At 50.2% G+C, this 26,984-nt stretch overlaps 1 protein-coding gene across 2 annotated transcripts in view; it reads right to left on the bottom strand.

Annotated features, from left to right (window-relative positions):
• HK1 (hexokinase 1) overlaps positions 1 to 19,291 on the bottom strand; it is a 75,851-nt gene extending 56,560 nt beyond the window's left edge. The window contains exon 1 of one of the 2 annotated variants that reach the window (XM_069571956.1): positions 19,063 to 19,291. In XM_069571956.1, the coding sequence (XP_069428057.1) occupies positions 19,063 to 19,122 (60 nt within the window). In that variant the 5' untranslated portion in view covers positions 19,123 to 19,291. Of the gene's footprint in view, positions 1 to 15,523; positions 16,326 to 19,062 lie in introns of those variants that run through there. The other variant, XM_069571955.1, reaches the window with a different exon arrangement.
• Positions 19,292 to 26,984: the final 7,693 nt, after the last annotated feature.

Genomic DNA, 26,984 nt, shown 5'->3' with positions numbered 1-26,984 from the left:
CCTGACTCAAGGTGCAGCTCAGCAGAGGGACAGTGATCCCAGAAGCCCGATGTTTTAGGACAGCCCATCAAAGCCAAATAGAGCCAAGAAGCTCATACAGGAAAGCAGGCTAGGGAAACAGATGCCAGACAACCTGGCCCTCAAGTGTTGAAGGAAGAAGGGCTTTCCCTCTCTGGTTCATGTTCATGAATCATCACACGGTACAACTCCTCTCAGCAGAGATGTGGAAATCGGGGCCAGAAAAAGGGTACAGCACAGGGCAGAGCTAGAACTGACTCTGAAGCCCCTAGGATCTCAGGTGGTACCTTCCTGGTCCTCAGAAGCTCAGGAGGGGCCTTTGAACCTGAGGCTGGGCTGCAGTACCCCCCACCCTGCCCGGCCAGGCAGGCACCTGGTGCAGGGCTCAGCAGACTCGCATCATACGGACTGTGGCCCTTTTAGCAGCCCAGGAAGCACTGAAGCCACATCAAGAGACACTTGCAGGATGCTCCGTGGGAACTAGAGTGCCCAGAACCTCACCAAACAAGGGGCCTCTTTCCTCTTGTTCATCAGATGAGCCCTGCCTGGCAGCTGGCTGGGCTGCCCTCTGTCCCACCTGGGAAAGAAGCTGGGAATGGGCAGTGGGTAGAGGGAGGTAGAAAGGAAGGGGGTTCTCCTGTTTGCTCCAGAGCTCTGCAAGAACCCCAGTGCAAGAGCTGTTTTTCTTATAGAAGGTGGGCCCAGAAGCCCAGGAGGGGAAAATGAGAGAGGCAGGGCTGGAGAAGGACAACTTCTGGCTTTGGGAGATTTGGCCAAAGTTGTGATCCTCTCAGTTTTTCTATTTCTGCCCCCTCTCCAAACAGCTTCAGATCTTTTCCTCCCCACTCTCTCTCCCTACCTCTCATATTTCCACAGTCTTTCCTCTTCCCTTAGGATACTGCCTCCAAACTCTGCTGCTCTGGCCAAACGCTGGTGTCCAACGCATCCCACACATGCCTTAAACTCCTAGCCCTACATTTTGGTGACAGGAGGGCACAGCACCTCTTCTGGTGGCTTCAAGCTGCAAGCCATCTATCATAGGATGTCTATCACAGACACAGACAGAGGCTCCCAGGAGTCTGTGATAGGAACTCCTTGGGCTCTGGAGAGCTCACGTTCACACCTGGTGTCTGACACGAGCACGCAGGACTCGGTCAGACTGGGAAGGAGATGGGGGCAGGGGTGCCAAGGTCCCAGACACCACACGCTGCGCTGGATCCTGCAGACACAGCTCAGAGGCAGGGGGGATGTCAGAAGAGAACACAGCCTCCCCAAGCCCCGCAGAGCCACTCTGCCAGCAGAAGTACCCAGCGGCCCCACACTGGTCTAAACTCAAAAGCATCTGTGCCCGAAGCCACCTCCTGCTCCCAAACATGCATTAAAAAAAAAAAAAAAACAATTCAAGACTGGGCATGCCCAAGTGAATAGGCCAATTGTGGCAGGAGGCACCGTAACTACTGGTGATTCGGGCACTCTGACCCCTCATGGCAAGGGGCACAGCCATGGAAAATTTTTCACTCCCTCTCTCAGCAAAGCAACAGATGTGCCTGAGTGGCTCAGCACAGGCCTGTGAAGTGAACGTCCCAAGTGAGATGTTTTACTCACAGAGGAAACTGAAGAACAGGCAGTGAAGGGTTAAGAAGGACTCTTGCTTAAGGGCAGAGAAGAGATTTCAACATCAGATGCACTTCTCTTTCTTAAGGGGACTGACTCAGGAAAGAATGGGTCCAGGGTGATAAATATTATTTTAATGAGCGCTCATGTTTGCAGAGGACTCTGCCATTTACACACATGACTTTCACATATTATCCCATCTGGATGTCATAGAAAGGGAAGAAACGAGCTTGTGGATGTCAGGTGCCTGGCATGAAGTGGGGGCTCATGTGTTAGTTCCCTTTCTTCCAGCACAATACGGCAGTGAAGCAGGCAGGAAAGATATCATTATCTTCATTTTATAGCTGAGGAAAAGGGGACCCATGACTCACACACAGTCACGTGGTTTATAAGTGGCAGCTGGACCTAGACTCCAAGCCTTCCAACCCCTCTCTGGGGGCTCCTCCTTATGGATTTCTATTCTTTCTCACATGTGGGAAGCACTCAGGGCTGTGGATGAAGAGAACCGAGTTCCATACCTGCCATTTATTAGCTGTGTGACTTTGGACAAGTTACTTAATCTCTCTGATTCTTGTTTTCCTCTTTCAAATGGGAATAATAATATTTTTGCTTCCCAGGTGGCATGGTGGTAAAGAATCCGCCTGCCAAGGCAGGAGATGTAAGAGACACAGGTTCGATCCCTGGGTCTGGAAGATCCCCTGCATTAGGAAATGGCAACCCACTCTGGTATTTTTGCCTGGAAAATTCCATGGACAGAGGAACATGGCAGGCTACAGTCCTTGGGATTGCAGAGTCGGACGGGGCTGAGCATGCATGCAATACTTTCACCTCAGAAAGCTACTGGGAGAATTTTAATACTGTGTCAAAAACTCTTCCCATCCTTCCACTGAAATGACCAAAAGGGAATCCATCTCTCTCACTCACCTGTCTAGTTCATAATCACATGCCCCTAATTCCTTTTACCTAAATATCTAGAGAAATGCATTGATTGCCAGATATTACTAACCCATCTTGTAAAAAAGAAAACGAAAGGCAGGTGGTCATTTGCCTGAAATCATAGCAAATGAAAGATTCTCACAAAAGTCCTCTGAAACTTTTGGGTTGTTTTATTCTTTTCTTTTAAACTAACAGTAAGTTATATATATTTACTACTAAAGAACACAAACAAGGCATAAAAGTACTAATAAAAAGTCTGAGTTCGTCCCTCAATCTCCCCAGAGAAGTCCTTGCTAGTACAGTTTTATGTTCTAGGGCAGCTTTCCTACTTAAGCATCCGTGGGTACAGAGCTTGGTTTTTTTATATTTTGTTACAAAAATGGAATCATATTATAAACAGTTTCTCCCTTGAAACCTTAACTCCATTCCTGTTTCTCCTGGGAACTTTCTCTAAGACACACTAACAGCCAACTTAGATTTTAGGAAACTGCCTGGCTCGAGGATATGGCACGGACTGAGCAGTGTAGACACCTAGGTCGGACTCCCGCTTTGCCATTTTGCAGGCACCTCAGTCTTTCCATCTGTAATGTGGCTGTGTTCACCTGACTTTGACCTATGAAGGCCTTCTACTTTGCACGGCGCTTTCATGTGCTGATCCTTAAGCTATCCTGTCCAGAGAAGCAGCGCAGGTGCCATCACATCCAACGCCCTTAGGAAAAATCAGAGTCTCGAGAGGTTATTCAACTGGCCACGGTGACCACCTGGTGACTCAGACCGTAAAGAATCTGCCTGTAATGCAGGAGACCTGGGTTCGATCCCTGGGTCGGGAAGATCCCCTGGAGAAGGGAATGGCTACCCACTCAGTATTCTTGCCTGGAGAATTCCACGGACAGAGGAGCCTGGAGGGCTACAGTCCATGGGGTCACCAAGAATCGGATATGACTGAGCAACGAACACTTTCGAGGTGATCACTGGTCAGCGAGAAAGCTGGAGTGGACACCAAGTTCCTGGTTCTGTGCTCCTTCCTCGGTACCCTTCTTGCTCAGCCCAGGGCGAACCCAGCCCCAGGGTCAGAGAGCAGGGAGGTGTGGGAAACGGTGGCATTAATGCCACCACTCCATCCACTACAGAAGCAGTATACAGGGTCCCTTGCCTGACAAAAGCACACCCTGCAGCCTGGTTATTCTGGAGGCCTCATTCACCCCCCAGCAGCCACCAGCGATCTGAATTGCTCATTTCATTTTCCCTTTCACACCATCCTGGGAAGGATGCTCAAAAGCCATAGCAAACCCAAAGGTCCTGGCCTAACGGCACCCTCCGCCATGGTGGGTACCATCCCAAGCCCCCCTCTGGCAGGTCCAACCCCCTTCCTGCCTGCCCAGCCCCACCTCACCAATGAGGGTGGTGGCCCAGGAAACCTACCTTTCTATCCTACTTCTGGCAGCTAGTCCCTGAGCAGGCAGGGCACTGGCCACAAAGAGAGACATTTTGGACGCCCTGAGTTCCCTACCAGAATCACCCGTCCGGGGCACCCTCCTGCCTTCTGCCCCACTGATGGTCCTTCCTGACAGATCTGCTTCCACTTGACTGCCTTGGCCCGTCAGTGCCACTCAACACCCCGCTCCTTTCTCCACGCGCACTCCTCCAAAGGGCCAGGTGATCCGCCCGCCCAGCACCAGCTGCCGCTCTTCTCAGCATCCCCTTGGCCCTTGCGCTCAGTGTGGAGGAAGCAACCTGCCTGGGGACAGCGGCAGTGAGTCTTCCCCAGGGCACCGCAGCAACATGTGCATGGTGTGTGCCTCCCGCCAGACTGGGAGTGCCAGGGGTGCAGGGGCCACACTTCCAGGCCACTGGTGTCCCCACCCCCTCAGGTGGCTTCTCAGCTGGGCTGAATGGCTGCTCTCCTGGGTGAACAGAAGCCTCCAGTGACACCTAACCCAGGAGGTCATCTCAGAAGGGTTTGCTAGCTCAGATAAAGCAGGAGTCCTCTTCCCTGAATGACACAGGCCTTCTCCAGCACCAGCCCCTTACTTCAGCCTCATGGTGACTTGTGTGGATCCAACAGCCCCTCTGTGAGGGAGGGACTGCTCCAGGCGCTCTCCAATCCCCCTACCCCTCACAACATCTGCACCCTGGGGTCCAGGGGGGACACAAAAGCTCTACAGATGATCAGGGGTCTCCACTATTCAAGGTGACCAGAGGCTGCTGAATACCTGAGAGAGGAAACATGTTTGGGAAAATAAATTCCATTTTAGAGGCTTCTGAGACAGAGCTGTGTGTGCAAACATCCCCAAACCATCAGGGTCTCTTTGGCAGGTTCAAACACTGTCCTCAGAGGCTCCCTTTCTCAGGCCCTTTCGAAGGTTCAGATACAGCTCTTGGTCCTTTGTACTTCTGAATGGTTAGTTCCATTTCAGTGGGCATGGACTGAGCATTTATTAAGCACCATGTACTATTCATACAACACTTCTGTTTAATCACAACAAATCAGGAGGAAAATGGGATCCCCATTCTTGATGAGGAAACTGAGGCTCTGGGAACCGAGATAACAGTAAGCGGCACTGGAGCCCCTGCTGAACACTTCAGCCTGCCCTGATCTAAGCAGCACACTTGCAGGGTGGGCGTTGTCAGCCCCGTTTTACATGGGAGGAGCCTGGGGTCAAGCAGCCAAGGGAAAGGCCCGGACATGCAGCATCTGGGATATCTAGGGCGGCTCTGGGTTCAGACCCCAACCCAGTGCTCCGCAGACTCCTCTTGCTAGGATGACTGCCAAAGGTCATGCCCGAAGTCCTCCTGGTGACCTTGACTCCTGCTATGAGGCACTTTCTGCTGGTGAGAGACCAAGCCCTTGCCCAGGATGAGAACACAGCTGTCATACTGAACTAGCTAAAAATAAAGGAGGTACCCAGTCCCTGAAGGTGAACAGAACAGCCCTGGAATGTGGCAGGACAAGAACAACAGGCTTCATTCTGGGCCTCGTGGTCAATGGCTTGGGCTAGAGCCAGGCTCCAGACTCACAGTTTTCAATGTCTCAGGTGCCTCCAGGCAAGGGAAGAGAAGATCCGAAGTATAGACAGCTTTGCTTTCACCATGAGACATCCAGACCCCAGAGTCATGGTTCCAAAGTACTGCAGTGGTGGGGGCAGAACAGTCTGGAAAGCAAAGGATCTCAGGCCTCCTCCAGCTGCACGGATTCCTCCTATAACCCTGGGCCCATCACTTCCATCTGTGTTTTTCCTATCAGTAAAAGAGCATCATTGAAAACTACCCTCTTGTCACATACAGTGGGCACTGGAGCTCCATGACACCATGGATTCCTCAGAATACAAGATTTCAGAATCCTATGGAGGCCAAGCAGAATGGGACCCAGGATTCCTGCCCAGCTCGGGGGTCTGGCCACCTGCCCGCTGTTATCCAGGAAGCTGCGCTCCTTCTGCAGGTGCCTACCGGTGTGCTCTGGATGAACAATGATAATATCTGGCATTTATGTAATTCAGGACACTTTCCAAGTGTTTCCATACCCATTCTCTGATTTCATAAACGGGCAGTGAGACACAAATCACCTCATCTGACAGAGAAGGGAACTGAGACCCAAAGGGCTTGATGCCTAACAATACTGCTTCAGCCACAGGGATCCTTAAGAGAGAAAGGATTCCAGCCTCCTGGTTTTACAGATGAGGAAATCGAGCCCCAAGGACCCCAGGAACCTACTGCTTTAAATGCAGAGTGCCTCTGTCCAAACCTCGGAGCCATAAAATTCACTTCTAGCAGAGTGCTTCCAGCAGGAATATACTGCAAGGCACATATGTAATTTAAAATTTTCTAGTACCTACATTTTTTGAAAAGGTGACATTAATTCTAATAACATTTTATTTAACCCAATATATCCAAACTATTATTCCCACATGTAATTAATATCTTTTAAATCATCGATGAGCTGTATTATATATCTTCTTTGTCATACAAAGTCTTCAAAACCCTATATTTAATGTTCAACAGCACATCTCAAACCAGACTTGCCACATTTTAAGTGCTCAATAGCCACACATGTGGAGAAGGCAATGGCAACCCACTCTAGTGTTCTTGCCTGGAAAATCCCATGGGCGGAGGAGCCTGGTGGGCTGCCGTCTATGGGGTCGCACAGAGTCGGACACGACTGAGCAACTTAGCAGCAGCAGCCACACATGGCTAGTGGCTCTTGTTCTGGACAGCAAGGCTCTAGCACTCCAGCCACATCCCCATCATGGGAGCCTTGAGAGACAATTTCTGCTGGGAGGCCACTGCCATGCACTGCTGTGGAAGCCTCAAGCCCTGGACCACAGTCCTGGATTTGCGTGCACAGTGACAGCCACCCACTGGTGTAGGCAGACCTGTGCCCCTTCCCAGCTCTTCTGTTCTCTGGCTAACAAAGATCATGTCAATTCCACTTCCTGAGGCTTCCCTGCCCCCACATGTAAGAGGTAGGAAGAAATGCCTACATTCAAGCTTGCCAGAAGGACTCCACTAAATCAAGCATGTAAAAGTATTTTGAAAATGAAACAGAACTTTGCAAATGTGAGGCAGTGTCTTTGTTACAGTGATGGCCTGGAGTCTCCTACTTGATTCATCGCACCCACCCCGGCAGGGTCCTGGAAGGCACTGGGGGACATCAGAGAAATGAGGTCAGCTTGAATAACAAGGCTGCAGGCAAACCCCGTGCATCAATCAATCAAGGAAAGCAGCTGCTTACAGAAGGGCCAGGCAGATGTTGGGAGAGAAAGCCAGATTGATAATGCCTTACAGGGAGCACAGGGAGGTCTTGCAAGGTGAGCACTGGCCTCCCCAAATGTCCTCTTTTAAATACAAACAGGATGGAGGGAGGGGGACAAATGGACAAAGGGTACAGAGAGAAATTTGAAAACCAGAGAACATCCCTAACATTCACTGTAAAAGACTTTATTGGGTCAATTTCCTTCCCAGGTGGAAGGAGTTGGTCAACACTGAGCAGCATGGGGCTGGAGGGGTGGGGCGTGGAGAGGTATGGGGGTGGAGGGGTGGGGCGTGGAGAGGTAGGGGGCGGAGGGTGGGGATGGACAGGCACAAACCAGGGTGCTGGTGCTGGGGAGGGTGGGGAGGAAGGGGAGACGGGAGTCAGGGGGATTTTGAGGATTCTGTGCCCAGCTCTGCCTTGTCCCCAGCTCTTTCCTCCCTTGAATCTGTTTCCCTCAACAGCAAAACGAGAGTTGGGTGTGTTATAGTAGAAAGAAGATGGGTTTCTGAGTTAGGGGACCTGACGGTGTTTCTGTCTCTATCACTCACGAGCCATGTGGTCAGCAAGTCCCTCCACCACATGGGGCCTCAGTTTCCTCATTTCCTTCCTCAGGGGGACAGAAGCAGGATCTCTTCCAGCAATTCCACTTCTACACACATACCCAAGAGAAATGAAAGTATGTCCACACAGGGAAAACTGCTCACAGCCGCATTATCACAACAGCCTCAAGGTGGAAACAACACAAACATCCTGAACTAACAAATGTGTAAACAAAACGTGGGAGATAAGCACACATGAACACTATTCAGCAATAAAAAGAACTGGAGCACACGTACTTAGGAGTACATACGTATGAATGAACCATGAAAACACGCTAAGCGAAAGAAACCACACACAAAGGTCACATTAGTATACAATTCTGTTCATATGAAATGTTCAGAAGAAGTAAATTCATTTAAAAAAGAAATAGATTAGTAGATACCAAGGTGTAGGGAGCAATGGGGAGTGACTGCTTAACGGGTACAGAGTTTCTCCTGGGGTTGATGAAAATGTTCTGCAATGAGACGGTGGTGACAGTTACCCAAGCTCGTGAATGTATTAGACACCACAGACGTGCACTCTTTACAACGTTAAGTTTTGTGGTATGTGAATTATATCTCAATGTTCAAAAAAAGCAGGGGCTCTGCCAGCAGACTGAATGGGTCTGCACGCTGACTCTTCTGTTCATACCTGAGGCTCAGGGTTCTCATCCAAAAGCAGTGATCATAAGAGATCCCCACTAACAGGGGAGCTGGGGGCATGTAATGCCTTCGGTGCAGCAAACAGGACAGGCATCACACGTTGGCTTCGGTTAGTATTGTCACTACTGACGGTTAAATAAGAACCATTTTAGGAAAGACAGGCCCCTAGTAGGCATTCAGTGCAACCTTCCCTCCAAGGTCCCCTCAACGCCTCAGCGCCTGCAAGCCGGTAACTGAGAGTGGAATTGGATGAACATGATCCGACATTTTCTGCCTCTCACAGGGCTCACAAGATCTGTTGCAAAGGGCTGGGCTGCAGACTCCACATTTCAGTTTCCCTGCCGCAGGGGACACAGCCACCCTCTCCTTTTAGGGAAGATAGTCTGAGAGAGGCTGCCGGCTTTGAGCGTTCTCTAACAGAGAAATGTTTACGGGGCTGATAAGCCAGCCCTGCCCACCCAGATCCACCCAGGAAGAGAGAGGACGCACGGGCAAAAGCACGCTTGTGTGTTTCAGCTCCCAGGAAAGTTTACAGGATTCAAGCTAGAGCACAGGGGACACAAAGAGCCCTCACAAGCTTGTCTCTGTACCCCCCACCCCCACCCCCTCCGCATGCACCGTGGAAACAGCCAAGGAGGCGGGCACTGCTCACAGTGAGTTTTCAGCCTCAGTCAGTAACACTCTGGCAGCAAGGGTTCCCTTCGTAAGGCAAACTAGGAAATGGCTATTTTTAAACCAAGCTCAAATGCTGTCACGTGCGTGGAAGTGTCTGGGAAGAAACAGTCTGTTTAAAAATTGTCTATTACAAATTGTAAAGGTTTTACTGCACCAAGGGTTGGCTGTGGAACCATAGGAACCTGTACAAAACTTTTTTTTGTTTTGTTTTTTCTATTTTTTTAAACTTTTTATTTTTATAGGAGTATAGCCAATTAACAATGTTGTGATAGTTTCAGGTGCTCAGCTATACATATACATGTTCTCCCCTCCCATCCAGGCTGCCACATAACATTGAGCAGAGCTCCTTGTGCTATACATAGCAGGTCCTTGCTGGCTGGCCATTTTAAACATAGCAGTGTGCACATGTCCAACCCAAAGTCCCTAGCTATCCCTTCCCCACTTCCTCCCCCTGGCAACCATAAGTTCAGAACCTGTACAAAACTTCCAACTGGAAGCCTGATCACGAAGGCAATCTAGCAAACGTCAACAATGGGAAGATACACACACTCTTCTGCCAAGTAATTTCAGCCCTAGAAACACAGCCTAGAGCAACTTCTTTGTGGACAGAAGATCCCTATGGCACTGCAATTTAAAGAATCAGAAATTCAAAAGCACACCAAAAGAACTGATAAGTTAGTTTAGCGTGTTCACACAATGTAAGAGCATTCCACAGTTTAAATTGATGAAAGGGAGGTACACGGATCAACATGGAAGAGTCTTAAATATACAACGTTGAGCTTTTAAAGAAACCAGTTGCAGAAGGATACAAACAGAATAACACCATTTACAAAAGGTTCAAGCCATATAAAGTAACAGCACACACTGCTTCATAGATACATGATATGCAGTCAAAAAATATTAAACATGCAGGAAATGATAAACACCAAATTCAGGACAGAGGTCACCTCTGGGAGGAGAAATGAATGGGACGGAAGACGGGCGTAGAAAAGGTTTCAGTTGTGTCTGTAATAAAATTGCAACTGTGTCTGTTACTTTTCAAGCTATGCAGTGGATACACAAGTGTTTGTTATATTAGCTTCAATATTTTTTATGCACCTCGAATATTTCACAATAAAAAATTAACTCTTATGTACTGATTTGGTGGGGGGAGAGAATTAAAATACAGATTCCAAGTTAAATCACTAAAAACAATAGCCCTCTGGAACCCATTCCAGGTTTTCTAAGACCTTGAGAAAGTTACTTATCTCCTCTGGGCCTCCAGCCAGTCCATGTTTCTAAAAGGGGAATAAAATCTCTGCCTTCTGTCCATACACTCAAGGCAGCAGAATGTGCAGGGAAGGAGCAGTGAGGGGGACGGATAACACTTCCTGCCATGACAACCTCACTGAGGTTTCTGAAAGATCAGATGAAAGCACACACATACCCCTGTGGCTGTCAGTATGTCCTTGTGTATTGTCAGATATAGACAGACATATATACCTACACACCCAATTGGTATCTGATAGGAAATGGCAACCCACTCCAGTACTCTTGCCTGGAAAATCCCATGGACAGAGGAACCTGGTGGGCTGCAGTCCATGGGTTCACCAAGAGTCGGACACGACTGAGCGACTTCACTCTCACTTTTCACTTTCACGCATTGGAGAAGGAAATGGCAACCCACTCCAATGCTCTTGCCTGGAGAATCCCAGGGACGGCGGAGCCTGGTGGGCTTCCGTCTATGGGGTCGCATAGAGTCGGACACGACTGAAGCGACTTAGCAGCAGCAGCAGCGGCAGGACTTCTCAGGTGGTGCTAGTGGTAAAGAACCCGCCAGTCAATGCAGGAGACGTTGAGAGACAGGTTTGATCCCTGGGCTGGGAAGATCTCCTGGAGGAGGACATGGCAACACACTCTAGTATTCTTGACTGGAGAATCCCACGGACAGAGGAGCCTGGAGGGCTATGGTTCACAGCGTCACAAAGAGTCGGACACAACTGAAGCGACTTAGCACCCACGCACATGGCACCCGGAAGGTGTTTTAAAAAGAGAACCACTTAAAAAAAGAGAAGGCAAACTACATTTTGGTAACTATCCATTTGACTCACCCTTACAAAGTTTCTAAGTATAACATTCCCATTTGTACATTTAGAGTCTAGCTTTCCCCCTGCCCCGCCCCCTACAGCCCATGTGTAGTCTTAGTTCCCTGACCAGGGATCAAACCAGGGCCCTTGGCAGTGCAAGTATGCAGTACTAATCAAAGGACTGCCAGGGAGTTCCCTAGCGCCTGACTCTAAGCAACTCCTAGGCTAGTGACTTCCCACCTAAAGATCTGACTATGGCCCCAAGAGCTCTCATAGCATTCTATGCTTTGCACTATCATAAGAGAACAGATAATTATTTATACTCTGTGAGAAAACAGGGACTATTTTGTCCAGGTTTATAGTCATCACTCCAGCCTAGTATAGTACTCTGCACATAATAAAGGACTCAAACATTTTCTGAAGAAATGACTGCTCTCCCATGATCCGATTTGATTCTAAATGTCCTCAAATCAATTAAGCAGGTGCCAGCGGTCTAGCCAGGACTACTTCCTGGGTGCAGAGGTGTATGCTGGCCTCTCCAGCATCTCCCCTAGGACCTCCTCAGGCATGTTCAGAGCTGACTCCAGTGGCTAATTCTACCAGACAGGAACCCCTGACTGCAGGCACACAGTCCTTCTAGGAGAAAGCTGCCCATGCTTTCTCCAGAAAACAGGAGTGTGGGAGGACTGCATGGCATGGCCAGATGTGAAAGTCCCTCATACCCACCCGCACTCCCAGTTTATTCCCTCAAGACATCCCAAACTGTGAAACCAAAGGAAGTGTTGGGGATTTTCTGGGTAGAGAACTCCAAGGAACTTCCAAAGGGTAGAGGGGACAGGGGCTGTGTAACGAAGATTCCCCAGGGAGTGAGGCTCTTCCTGAGTATCTGCCTAACACCAGATCAAAAGGTGCCTGTGATGGTTTCCTATCATTTCTGTCTCACTCCCCCCACCCCACCCCCAATCAATAAGGAAACAGGCATTTTTTAAATGCTTGCTTTTGCCACTGGGACACAGGGGCCCCAGGGAACTAGAACTCGGTAGCCCTGTTAACTGCTAAGCATACTCTCCTCTGTCTTCATGAACCAAGTACTCGAGGACTTTGGACAAATCACACTTGTTGCTCACCTGCTTATGGAGATTCCGTCAGATCATGGGGATCCCTACTAGGGAAAATCCACTGGCATTTGTTCACCATTCTGACATCCCCGGAGGAAAGAAGTCTAGCCTTTCTTTAGAGGCCAAGTTCTAACCTTGCGGGGCCCATCTTCCTTTTCTGAAGGAATACAGCACAATGTAGTCCTTCACCTTCCTTCAGGCTCTTAATGGCTAACCCAAGTGGAGGAAGCAGGCGAGAGAAGAGGCATGTTAAAAGCTGCTTGGAGGTCAAAAGACACAGGCTCTAGCTGCAGAATTAACAGGTGGCTAGAATTCTGATGAATGGAATGCACACGAGCATCCTTTTCCTCCCAAAAGCAATAGAAGAGTAAAAGGGATATCTGTGTTTTGTACTCTCGTACTTCAGTCTAATGCCAGGGCACCCTTTTCACTGCACCCCATCATCTAACACTATGCATACGCAGTCTGGAAAACGGCGATCCATGCTGGGAAGCCAGATGCTTGGTGCATTTCAACACAGGATGTATTTATGAGGTTGAGTTACTGATGTCCCATAAGCAATGGGGAGAGAAAAGATACCCTTTCATGATCACTTTTGTATCCCAAGCAATCCCATAAACCTTTGCTGGCACCATCCCCATCTTCCCCTTCCCCACCCCCAAGACAGAGGGCAAGGAGATGGATGAAGATTAGTGGGGGCTGCCAGAGCTGTCTCCAGTGCTCCAGAGGCCACCTAGGGCTGGAGGGCTGAATCATCATGGCTTGTCTTCACTGGGTCCTCATCGGGTTGCAAGTAGGGCCCAGTTCCGCAGGAAGAACAGGGCTTGGAGTCCTGCCAGTGGAGGGCTTACCCTGGATCCCTATGGTAAGTGGTCTCTAATAATCCGGAGTCTCAGGAGAACAGACGCAGTCTCTCAGATCTGCACAAGTAGCGGCTGGGAAAACTGACTAGGCTATCAGAACAAGTGCCCACTCTGTGTTCAGGAGGCCCAGGAAGCTTCCTGAGGATCACACACACAATGGAAGAGCCACACAGCCCATCATGAAGGTCCCTCTGGCAGGAATCCACATCCTCTCCCCATAGAAAGCAGCCTGAGAACTCCTCCGTGAGATGCAAGAATGCCAGCTTATTTTTAAGACTCTCCTTGACCAATAATATTATTTGGTGGAAGCTTTGGCCTCAAGACCCTCCTCCAGCAAGGTTCTGAGGCCAGAGGAAGGCAGAGAAGGAATTTCAGAATGCCAGTCTCAGAGGAGGAGGGATTTGAGGATCAAGTGATTCAGAAATCACACAGATGCGTACAGGAGCCTGGTGGATAGACTGCGAGTCAGGCCACCATAAGGAGTGGAGGGCTCTGGCTACACTAGAAACTGCCCACATGATAAAATGGGTCCCACCAAGGCAGTCCAAACCTCAACTCAACTTGGCCCCTGGCAGCCACAGATGATGGTGGGTGTGGATGCTGGAGGCTTACAAGGTTATCTGGGTCCCCACCTTGGTGATCGGCCGTCTTGAGCTACAGAGGGCACCACAGGCAGGGAGAGGACAGTGAACCCATCTATGTCTTCAACTCCCCACTGTGAAATGGGAAGAACATCAATGATACACAACACCACTGCAGACAACTGGTGAAATGTACACGTTGGCATGCACAGCTCCCAGAGCTCAGTGGCCAGGAGGCTGCAGGGTGCTCCTCGGGAGTGGAGTCCCATGGTTTCACAGCTCCAGTCACTGCCACTTGTAGCCATGAGGGACCCTGGCTGGTTCCCAGGCCTGTCTCCTAACTACTCAACTCTGGTCCCTACTGAGCGCAGGATCCAAGATCCAAGCAGCATCCTCCATCGTTTCTGTCTCAGCACCTCCCCCTAAGCTGACTTCAAGGAGGAGCCTCGGTCAAATTCCTAGTGGAGAGAGGCAGAAACGTGGGTCACACCCTGGCTTTCCCCCTAACTCCTCGGGTGACCTTGATGAGGTGACCTCACTACCCTGAGCAGGCCTGTTTCCTCTTGTGCCAGAGGCGGGGGCTGTCCCGGGTGATTAGGAAGAGAAGAGCATTGAACTTCCGGTGGCTACAGCTCTATGGCTCCTGCCTCTCACCTGTAGGTAGCGCTCCCTTGTTGGAACTCCAAAGTCAGGTTGACTTTGCTCTCCAGCCCACTTTATCCCAGCAATAATGTCACTCATTTGGGTGTGGGTCAGGAGCATCTGCCAGGCTCGGCAATGATAAAATGGGCGTCTTTCCCTACAATTTAGGCTGTTTCTTAAAAACTCGGTGCCAAAGCTGGTAGAAGGGAGAGATACACCTTTCACACCTGCCAGCTGACAGTTTGTTATGTTATAAGTCAGGGAAGGGAGATGTGTCCTTGTGCAAGAACACACACGCCACAAGTCAAGACCTCCATCCGACTCAAAAGAGCAGTCTCTTATTTGAGCTCCCTTGGGCTGGTGGGAAATTACAGCTTAAGAGAGCGGTCACGGAGAGGGATTAAAAAAAAAATTCCATTCAGACGTACCGCTCCAGACCCGAGGCCTATGAGCAAAGTTTCCGGTGGCCTCCGCGCCCCTCCCTGTTTCAGGAAACCATGCGGGTCGTTCGGTACTCAGATTAAGGGAGCAGCCGCAATAGCTGGGAGAGCTGGGGGTGACAGTTTTCCCGGACCCCTGACGCCCTCCACCAGGAACCCCAAATATGGGATGCCCGGCTTCCAGCCAGCACCCCCGCCTGCCGCGCACTCCCCTCCCCAGCATCTCTGTGATCACTCCGCCCACGGCGCTAGGACCGTACCAAACAGGCCCTACGGACCAGCCCACCAGTCCCCACACGGCCACCTCCCCGCGTGGCCCGGGGGCCCGTTTGACTTCCACAGCCCGTTTCAAGGACACTGCAGCAGGCAGCCCAGGCTCGAGGGTCTTTCCTCAACACATACACAGACGGCGCCAGGAAGAATCGAAAGGCGAAGACTTCCCCACCGCCCGACAATCCAACCAATGCTGGCCTGAGGGAGGCTGGGCGCGGGAGGATGGAGGCGGCTGCGGCGGCGAGCGGATGCCGGAATGCAAGGCTGCGGGCAGAGCGCCGGGCGGCGGCAGCGGCCCCGGCTCACCTTTTTGACTTGGTCATCCTTCAGTTCGGTGAAGTAATAAGCTAGGAGCTGCGCGGCGATCATGCTGGCGGTCGGGGGCTCGGGGCGACAGGCGGGCGGCCGGCGTCTGTCCTCCGCAGCCCGGGCGATCAGTGGTCCTCTGGCGGCTGCTCCGCGGCTCCTCCTCCTCCTCCCGCGGCTCCTCCCCCACCACCCGGAGCGCGGCGCCGGCTCACGCGCTCCCCGTCTGCGCGCTCCCGTCCGCGCGAGGGTGGCCGTCGCCAGCCGGCCCACCTCCTCGGCGCCCATTGGCTGCCGCGCGCCTCGGCTGCGCGGGGCGGCGGCGGGCGGGCCAGGACCTGGGGGGCGCGGTGGCCGCTCCTCCCAGCGTCTGAAAGAGGGCGGGCGACGCTGCGAAATCCCCCACGGCCAGGCATCTCCCGGCACGTCCCCCACGTAGGGAGCCGGCGCAGGGGCGGGAGGTTTTGTCGCGCGCGCACCGCCACGCGTGGCGGCGCCCTGCTTGGGCGGGGCGCAGGCGGGGAGGCGGCATCGCCCGGCCCGGCTGGCTGGGGAACTGGGCAGGCGGGGGGCGGGGACGCAGTCCCCCTTCTCGGAAATTAGGGTTAGCCCCTGTTAGTTCCAAGGAAGGGGAGACGCCCTAAGGGGACTCGAAGAAGTGGCCTTGAAAAGCGAGCGGGGCCTGTGGCGGCGAATGCGAGAGGCTTGGGAGGCTTGGCGGTCCTCGCCCCGGGGCCCCACGCCTGCCAGCTCTCGCGGGCCCAAGGGGTCCTCACCGACCGGGCATCACCCCACTCCACCCTGGCCCGCCCGTGCTGCAGCGCCTCCAGGCCTGATCCTCCGGCTGGAGGATTTGTATTGCTAAACCAAGAGCGACGCCCCACAGCGTCCGTCCCTGAGTCACCGGTTCTTTGAGCCGTCTTCCCCAAGGGCGCACGCCGCACGCCGCTGGGCGGGACTTGAGCTGCGGGCTCTGGCCCCAACCCCTGGGCTCCCGAGCGCCCAGGCCCAGGCTCGGTGGAGTATGGGGGACAGTTTAGGCGCCCCTCTTAGATGCCACCTTTTTCACATCCTGGAGGAAGTTAGCTGGGTTGGGAGGAATCCCCGGAAAACTATTCAGTTCTAAAATACGGAAGGGAGGTGCGGAATCAGAGGTGTTTATGCTGCTACTAGGACTGATGGCAGCCATAGGATTCTTAGATTAATTGCTTCTGTGTGCCAGACACCACCAGGCGCTTTACTGCCTTACGAGAGGACGTGAACTGAACTCAAAATACAAAGAAGTGGTTACTGATTCATCGGGTAAGCAAGTGGGGGCTCACTGAGGCCATGTGTCTTACTATACAACCAGAAAGCTGTCGATCTAGGATTAGACTTTGAGTCTGTGTGTTTTCAAACCAGTGCTCACCCCTGGGTTTTATGTCCTCCCAGTGGTAGGTAGTCGCTCTGCCTGAACAGGCCATGGTACTGGAACCAAGGCAGCAGAGATGGCCAGTGTCCAGCCCCATAACCTCTACCTGAGCCCTGGATCCTCGGAACCCCTGGCCAGGCCTAGGAAAGGTACAGTGGAGTCAGGAGGGGATGGTTTAGGACCAGAACACTTCTCAGGAACCTCAGAGGCATGATTTTTGCCATCATCAATTGAAGAGGATCTCAGTTTTAGCCCTGGAGCCTAGAGCTGTCAGTCCAGAGCATAGCCCTCACCCCCTTGCTTTATGGCTGAGGCATCCAAAGTCACCTCTCTGAGCCTGCTTTCTCATCTTATAACATGGAGATACTAATGGCACCTACCTCCCTTGGCTGCTGTGAAAGAGTACAAATAAAACACTTGCTTATAATATGCAAATAATAAATGGTGGGTATTATAAGATTGACTTGGAAGCTGATGAGGTTTACACTTTGAGGCTTCTTGCTCACATTTCCCTGAGTCTAGGCCCTGAGATGGAGAAGGCAATGGCAACCCACTCCAGTACTCTTGCCTGGAAAATCCCATGGGCAGAGGAGCCTGGTAGGCTGCAGTCCATGGGGTCGCTAAGAGTCAGACACAACTGAACGACTTCACTTTCACTTTTCACTTTCATGCATTGGAGATGGAAATGGCAACCCATTCCAGTGTTCTTGCCTGGAGAATCCCAGGGACAGCAGAGCCTGGTGGGCTGCCGTCCCTGGGGTCGCACAGAGTCGGACACGACTGAGGTGACTTAGCAACAGCAGCAGGCCCTGAGAGGACCCATCAACTTTATTTTGTAATTTTGAGTTATTTTCCAAAGAGGCTCCCCCAAATTGTTTAAGCTACAAGCCTCACAAAACTTGGCTCTGCCTCCTAGACATGTGCTCAGTTGCTCAGTCCTTTTTGGCTCTTTGCAACTCTTTGGACTGTAATCCTCTGTACATGGTATTCTCCAGGCTAGAATACTGGAGTAGATTGCCATTTCCTCCTCTAGGGGATCTTCCTGACCCAGGGATCAAACCCGCATCTCCTGTGTATCCTGCATTGCAGGCAGATTCTCTACCTGCTGAGCCATCAGGAAAGCCTCACCCCCTGGATAGTATCCTTATAAGCCAGGAACAGAGAGGTCTCTTGGCAGCCATCAAACATTTCATCACCTGCAATTCCATAAAGCAAAATTGGGAGGATGAGAACAATTTGGTTGTTCTCAAGTGCCATTCAAGTCTTGCAAATGTAATTCTGCCAGACTCACAAGGACCAAGAATTGTGCTTTGTTAATTGCTCTGTCTCACACTCAGCCCAGGGCCTGGCACTCAAAGATGGAATGAGTCCAGGGCAGTGATCAGGAGTACACATACCCTTTTACCCAGGCCCAGCCAGCATCATCACCAAGCCCTCACTACAACTGAGATGTGTATCTGAGCCAAAGCAAGAGAAAACTAACCCTTCCACTGGCCAGGCTACCCTGAGATGTTCTGTTTGCAGGTAGGGAGGCTACCAGTACTTTCTCTTCGCTGCCTTTGAGAGAGAATCTGCTTCTTAAGAGGACTCACTCCTCCCCATCCCCAGAATGCGGCCAGGTCCCAAGGCCTATCGAGGTTTCCTGAGAAATATCTCTAGGCCTGCCTCACTGCTTTTTCCCAACCCTCAGTCCTCATCAGCCCTTGCCAGAAATATTACAAGTCTTCTAGCTGCCCTTCCTGGCTCCTGGCTTCCTGCCATCCAAGTCATTCTGAGGTCTGAGCCACATTATTCCTGCGAAAAAGCAGCCTAATCACATCATAACCATGCCCTAAATCCCTTGATGGCCCCCCCTCCTTCCTGATGGAGCCAATTCAAACATCTCTGCCTGGTGTCTGAGGCCTTAGGTAATCTGACTCCACTCTTCCCCACTTATCTTTTCTCCACCCCAAGGAGGCCACTTCCCCCTGTCCTTGGCCCACACCAGGTCCATCCTGTTTGAGCCCCTGCACTATTTCCTTGCTTGCTCAGCCTTCTCCACTCACCTCCACCTGACCAGCGTCCCTCTCACTGGAAACCCAGCTCTCCCACCCTCCCCATAAAGCCTTCCCTGACCATGGCTACTCACTGAAGTTTCCCAGGCCTCAGCACTTCCACAGGACAAACTCGGACTGTGCTTAGAGTCCATCTAGGTCTAGACCAAGGCTCTTCTTTACAGAGTAACAACGTGAGGAGCAGTAGGTGGACCATCTTGCCCAGCATCAGGTTGTGGTAGAGTTTGGAGCTGGGACACAAACCCAGTCTTGATGCCCAGCCAGTGTCCTGTGCATCCTTTCCCACCACCTCACTGTAAGCCTGGCCTGCAGATAAGTAACGCTGAGTCATGACTGTCCGCCTGATATTGTTGGCTGTCTTCTGGGGGTGGGTGGCCTTATCTGTCCCAATCAGACAGCTTCCTGAGGCCGGGGCCCATGCTGCACGGCTGTGTCCCATGCTAGGCTCAGAATTTCCCCCTTATGTCATGCCATTTATCACCCCTTGTACTTTATTATTCTGCCTCTTTTTTGGTTGCTGTCACAGATCTCTTGGACGCCAGCAAAGTCCCTTTGCTGAGGAAGAGCAGCAAAGATCTGGACCATAGGAAACCTAGTTCCACAGGTCTCCCCTCTAGATGCCCCCCCTCCTCCTGGATGTCTGCTGGGTTTCTCTGTTCAAGTTGGGGTGGGGGTAGAGGATCAGACTGCTGGACTATCAAGCCATGAAACACCCCTGCTGGTAAGAAAGTGAGGGCTGCAGCGAAGTCAGAGTGAAACCATTCGCATCAGCCCCATGGGCACTAGGAACTTTACTCCAGAAATTCTCTGCAGAGGAACAAAGCTGTACCCCAGCATCTGGCAGCACGCTTGTAACAGCAATGCTTGGATAATGTTGACAGTTTACAGAGTAGTTTCTCGTTTATTGCCTCATTTCTCCTGATAACAGGCTGGTGAGGTTAGAAGGGCAAATATCATTATCCCTCCTTAATCAATGAGGGTCATGGGGTTTATAGAACTTGTTTAAGGTCCCAAAGAGAAAGAGAAAGCGAAGAAAGAAAACCCACACTAGGGCAGCATCTTGGAATACTGACAGTGGGGGCCCTGTCATGCATGCAGAACACATTCTGAAAAGCACCACCAGGAGGGGAGACTGACCCAGTGTTTCTGTTCGTTAGATCTGTGGTGTTCAACCTGGGTGCATAAAAGAATCACCTGGAGGGAATTCCCTGGTGGTGAAAGCGGTTAGGACTCAACCCTTTCACTACTGTGGGCCCTGGTTCGATCCCTGGTTGGGGAACGTTAAGATCCCTCAAGCCAGGCAGTGCAGCAAAAAATAATAATAATCACCTGGAGAGCTTTTATAAATGCTAATGTCCCAGCTCTAATCCCAGAGATGATGGCTGAATTGATCTGGGGTGCAGTCCAAACAGCCTTTTAAAGGTTCCCTAGGTGAATGCCAGAGACTGTCAGGAATGAAAATGACTGATTTAGACCCTAACTTTCTAAGGGGACATCTGGAGGAAATGTCTGAAATGAATTGACCGGTAATACTTTTAGCAGGCTCCCTCAGACACTGCTGGCCATGGTTCCTCCAGGGTCCTAGTGATCCTGTCAATCTGGAGAACACTGGGATGAAAGTTCATTGTGACTTTCTCATCAACTTTGCACAGTTCTGCTTCTTGCGTGAGAAGGGTAAGGAGTGGCTGGGGTCGTAAAATCAGCTCAGCTTGCCTCCCTTCCTCCTTCATTTGCCTAAAGTGCTGCCTTCCAACAACCTCAAAACAGAAGTTACAAATTGGCAACTGCCAGGCTAAAACATTGTATTGGACCCACCTCATGTTTTAGGTGCTTCCCTGGTGGCTCAGAGGTAAAGAGTCCGCCTGCCAATGCAGGAGACACAGGTTCAATCCCTGGGTCAACGAGATTCCCTGGAGAAGGATATGGCAACCCATTCTGGTATTCTTGCTTGGGAAATCCTATGGACAGAGGAGCCTGGTGGGCTGCAGTCCAAGGGGTGCAAAGAGTTGGACATGACTAAGCACACCTGCACAATGTTTTATATGTATGGGCCAACCCTTGAAAATTAGGAGATGTCACCTTATTTTTAAAAATTTTTTAGGCTGTACTGCCTGGCTTGAGGGATCGTAATTCTCCCACCGGGGATTGAACCCACATGCCCTATGTTGAAAGCATGGTCTGCCCACCCACTGGACCAGCAGAGAAGTCCCAGATGTCACTTTAAAATCCAGATTTCTGGCATCTAAAGTCTAGCCTCACAGAGCCCATGTTATTACTGGCAACAATCAGCTGGCACTGACCACTACTGCCCCCTTCAGACAAGGCTGAGGTACTGCAGCTTCCCCCAGACCCCCCCCCCCCCCCCCCCCCACCTGTCCACCTGCTTCACTGGTACACACAGTTGACAGGCCCGAGTAGGCATTTCAACTTTCGGCTGATAACTGGAATTTACAGACCCAAGGCCTCAGGTATCAGAGCCGGGACTGAGATGAAGTAAGAGAGGCCTTGCACCCTGCATGTGTGCATGCATGCTCAGTCGCTCTGTCATCTCCAGCTCTTTACTCTTGGCGCCTCTTTTGCTTCACCCAAGTCCCAGCCCTCTCAGGTGTCATCCAGGTCCCTGCATGCCTGCTTTCTGTTCACCTCTGACTTGTTTACCTGGTTCTGAAAGGGCCTGAAACCACCACCCTCCCTCCAAGACACCTTGTTCCGCTTCTGTCCCCAAAAGGCTTCTATTCTCCTTTAAGGATGATTCCCTCAGGGATGCCAAGGGAAGCCGAATCCAGTCTTGTCAATCCCTGAACACCCCATCCTCCTCCCATTACCTCTGAACCTGACGAGCCTCCTGTGCTTAAAGAATAATGGCCTGGAGGAAGAAGGGTTAACCAGACTGCTGAGGCCTGCCTGGCCTCAGGCCTGCTCCTTATCTGAGGCCAGCTCCTTCCCCAAAGGACACCCATATCATGTTGGAACAGAGCAATCTTAAATCACCCTGCTGGCTACCCCGAGTTTTCTGGGCTATTTCTCCCAGTGCCCCCACACAAACCACCCTCATGAGTCCAGAAAAATTTCTCAATCCTGCCTCTTGGAATTAGCTCCAAAATATAGAGGAAAATGCTCACATAGGAGAGTCCATGTCAACACCTAGGCAGGGTCCCCAGCCTGTGGGACTACACAGGCCAGCAAATTAAACACAAACAAAACCTAGGCACTGGCTTTTTGTTTTGCTGATTTTTTTTCCATTGTAATTTCCATCTCCTCTCACCATAATATCCTAAAGGAAAATATATTTTAGCCCAGAGAAGTAAAAATAAGGGCTGCTTTTTAAATCAAATACTTTGGTTTTATAATAATGTTTACTGCTGTTTAGATGGTAAAGAATCCACCTGCAATGTGGGAGACCTGGGTTCAAACCCTGGGTCAGGAAGATCTCTGCAGAAGGGAGTGGCAACCCACCCCAGTATTATTGCCTGGAAAATCCCATGGGCAGAGGAGCCTGGTGGGCTACAGCCCCTGGGGTCACAAAGAGTCGGACACAACTGAGCGACTAACATGCACACAGTTGCTAAGTCATGTCTGACTCTTTACAACCTGTGGACTGTGGCCCAGCAGGCTCCTCTGTACATGGGATTCTCCCAGGCAAGAATACTGGAATGGGTTGCCATTTCCTTCTCCAGGGGATCTTCCCAACCCAGGAATCCAACCTGTATCTCCTGCTTGGCAGGCAGATTCTTTACCACTAAACCACCTGGGAAGCCCCCTTTATAATAATAGTGTTTAGGCAGGATTTACCACATACCAGGTATTGTTCTAAAATCTTTACATATGTTAACATGCTTGATCCACAGAACAATCCAATGAGGTAAAAACCAATTTTATCCCCATCTTATAGGTGCAAACACCAAGTCACAGGGAGATTAAGTGACTTCTCCAAGATTACAGGGCTACTGATGGAAGAGCTGGGATCCAAGCCCAGGCAGTCTGACTCAAGACCACCCTGCTGCTCTAAGAAGGTGAAATATTCATTTCACCATATTGTCCTTATTTCTCTTATCTCACCCAAGCCTAGTGATGGCTCAGTCACAGCTGGGTCCAAGCACTTGAGTTGGGGAGCCTGTCTCCCCTAGTGTACTGAGCCATTTTTGGTTAGATGTATAAAACATAGCACGTGGAGCCTGGTTCTGCAGAACCATCCTATAAAGGGCATTTTCCGACCAAGTGCTGAGGTCGATCCAGTGACAGAGGGGCCTGTAGCGGGGGTAGGAAAGCAGCGGCCCCTTCCAGTGCGGTGGGGGTGGGGCATCTACTTTGGTCAAAGGAGCTGGGTGTTCCCTGCTCTCTGAGTCTCCTGTGGGTGCATCCCAGCCTGCCCTACCCAAAGAATCACTCTTGTTTGTCAAGAGCTGCAGTCCCCACCTCTCCTGAGCTCCAGGTTCATATTTCCAACTGCCTGTAAATACCCAGTCCTAGCTCCCACAGGCACCTGAAACTCAATTTGTCTCCCATCACAGTCATTTCTTCTTAAATTTATTTTCTTCTTGGTTCCTCTCCTTGTCATTTATTCACTCAACAAATACTTGTGAAGCACTTAAGGTGCCCTGCACTTCTAGCTCACTAGAAATGTATAGGTGAGCAAGACAGAGTCTCTGCCTACATTCTGTGGGGAGAGACAGTAAACAAATTGCAAATTAGAGGCACCTTATGTCAGGTGGTAGGAGGGAAAATAAAGCAAAGTGCTGGCCACACAACTACCTCCTACAATTTCTATTTCCCCTTGTCCTTGAGTCCCCCAAAACTGAGTTCCCCTGCCAAGTTTATGATTAACCTCTCTATGCAAAAGTTTATTCCCTTTCCTCTCCCATCCCTGTTCCCCTCAGGCTTGAGGAATATCCAAGAAAAGGTGGTCTGAAATTGAGCGGGACCCTGTAGGGTCTTCCCAGGCAGAAATCCTTCCATGCTCCCCGCTCCCCATCTGCCTTCTTGTTTGGCCTTCACTGAGCCCCCCAAAGTATTTCAGTTCAGTTCAGTTCAGTCGCTCAGTTGCGTCTGACTCTGCGACCCCATGGACTGCAGCACACCAGGCCTCCCTGTCCGTCACCAACTCCTGGAGTTAATGATTAGAATAATGGTCCCGGGCCTCCTGAAGTGACCAAGATAACATCTGAAGCGTGTGTGTATCTTTGAGTAGTTCTGCAGAAAGACCCCCGCTCAGAGGAGGGTGGTAACTTGCTGACCCCCAGCATGTAGACCCCAGAGTGATTGGAACTAAAAGACTGATGAATAGGACTCCTGAAAACATCTATTAATTCACCACCAACGAATCAGAAGAATGTCTGCTAACCTATCACACACCCTGCGACCCTTACCCCTAATGCTCCCTTTAAAAAAGCCCTTGCCTGGAAAAAAACAAAAAACAAAAAAAAACAAAAAGCCCTTGCCTGAAAGTCTGTAGTGCATGAGCTGCCCCTGGGTGCCCCACAGTAAATATTGTACAGACTGTACTTCGGCAATTTGTTCACTACCACCCACCCGGTATCTGTAGATTGATTTTGCTACACATCAGATGGTAGGACCCAAGTTCCATCAGTAACAAAAAGAAAGTGAGAGCATCTCATGGAAGCTTCCCAGGGCCATTCCTGCGCAGCTTCCCCTCTGCCATCCCGCCTCCTTTCCTCCTGCTGGCTGAACTACAGACAGACTGGCTGGAGATCCACGAACTGTCTTGGATTAAGAGATAACCTTAAGAATGACAGCCATACAAAACAAAGCAACAAAATAAAGTAGAGCTTGTTTCCCTCTCACCCAGGGACCCCATATCAGCCCTACACTGACAGCCTCCAGATTTCCAGAGCTTGAGAGAGAAAAACTAAATTATAATAGAAAACCGTAGAGAATCTGAGTATCATTTTAGATAGGATGGATAAGGGAAGCCTCTCTGAATATGTGACATTTGAGCAGAGACCAGAATAAAAGGAGGGAGTATGCCATGCCTGCGCTTTCTCTTCTCTCTTGGGAAAAGAATGTTCCAGACAGAACCAACTCCCTGCCACCCAAGCTGGAGACCTGAACACCATCCTTGAGCTCTTTCCCCTCCCAGATGCCCCACATTTAATCTGTCACCAAACCCCATCAAATCTACTTATACTTGGGTCTTGAGAACAAACACAACACAAATCAAACCTACGGACTCTCTTGAATCCATCTTCTCCTTCTGATTCATTCTGCTGGAGCAGGACTGGAGTGGGTTGAATGGCACCCGCCTCCCTCCAAGGCATGGCCTGATCCCCACAACCTGTGAATGTGACCTTATGTGGAAGAAAGGTCTTTGCATGTGTAATTAAATTAAAGATCTCAAGATTATCCTGGATTACTGATGGGCCCTAAATCCCATGGCTGTCCTCATTGAGAGGCAGAAGACAAGACATACAAAGGAGAAAGGAAAGTGCCATACGAGGGCAGAGGCAGATGCCACGTGAAACCCAGCCAAAGGGTGCCGAGAGCCCCCCGCAGTGGAAGAAGTCCTCTAGAGCCCGTGGTAGGAACCTGGCCCTGCTGACACCTTGATTTTGGTCTTCTGGCCCCCCAGAAGGGTGAGACAATATATTCCTGTTTATTTAAGCCACCAAGATTGTGGCAATTTGTTCTTGTGGCCCTAGGAAATGAATACATTTCTTTTAGCACAGTATCTACTCTCTCTTGGCTCCAGGCTACAGAGCTTATCTGTTTAGAAATCCCTATAGTAAAAAAGTTTTGATCATGTATCTCAGTGTAGTAAAAACGTTTTACAACTATTAGTGCAAACTACTATATGTATGCATATCCATACTAATAAGTATGTTGTAAAACACGCCTAAATGTCTATGCTAGACACGAAAATGGATGAGACAGATGAGAGTTTAAACGATACAGCTACTTTAGAACTGTTTGCTTGCTTCTGATAAAGTCTCATAGACACCGACCCCATGACCCAGCAATACCTTTCCTGGGTATTTACCCAAGAGAAATTAGGGTATATGTCCCTACAAAGATTTGTATGCAAAAATTCATAACACGTTATCAGTAATAGCCAAAACTAGAAGCCACTCAAATGTCAATGAGCAAGAGAGGGGATAAACAAATTGTAGTATATCCATACATACTTTATACTTCTCAGGTATAAAAAACAAATGCTTTTTTAGGGGTAACAATATTATTGAGATATAATTGACTACCGTATATGCACATTTAAAGTATAAAATTCAATGATTTTTAGTACAGTTACAGAGTTGTGAGATCCTCACCACAGTCAATTTTAGAACATTTTCATCATCCCCTAAAGAAACCCCATAGCCATTACCTGTCCCTTCCCATCAAAAGGCCACACTCCCCAGCCCCGAGCAACCTCTGATCTGCTTTCTGTCTCTACAGATTTGCCTATTCTGGACATTTTGTATAAATGGACTCATACAATCTTTGGTGACTGGCTTCTTTTATTTACCATAATTTCCTCATCATTCTTAAATTGTCTGGAGTATAGTTGCTTTACAATGCTGTGTTAGTTTCTGCTGTACCGCAAAGTGAATCAGCTCTATCTATACATATATCCCCTCTTGTTTGGATTTCCTTCCCGTTTAGGTCCCCACAGAGCGGTGAGTAGAGTTCTCTGTGCTATATGGCGGGTTCTCATTCGTTACCTATTTTATACACAGCGGTGTGTATAGTCCCCTTCTCCCACTTCATCCCAACCCCCTTCCAACCCTGGTATCCATGTGCCCATTCTCTATGTCTGTGTCTCTATTGCTGTTTTGAAAATAGGTTCTTCTGTACTAGCATGTTTTTAAGGTTCGAAGGAAATGGCAGCCCACTCCAGCGTTCTTGCCTGGAGAATCCCAGGGACAGGGGGAGCCTGGTGGGCTGCCGTCTATGGGGTTGCACAGAGTCGGACACGACTGAAGCGACTTAGCAGCAGCAGCATGTTGTAGCACATACCTGAACTTCAGTCTTTTTTAAATATCTG

This window comes from Ovis canadensis, chromosome 25 (genome assembly GCF_042477335.2).
Source record: "Ovis canadensis isolate MfBH-ARS-UI-01 breed Bighorn chromosome 25, ARS-UI_OviCan_v2, whole genome shotgun sequence".
Classification (NCBI taxonomy): domain Eukaryota; kingdom Metazoa; phylum Chordata; class Mammalia; order Artiodactyla; family Bovidae; genus Ovis; species Ovis canadensis.
The sequence above is the reverse complement of the archived record's forward strand: the minus strand, read 5'-3'. Positions and strand labels throughout refer to the sequence as shown.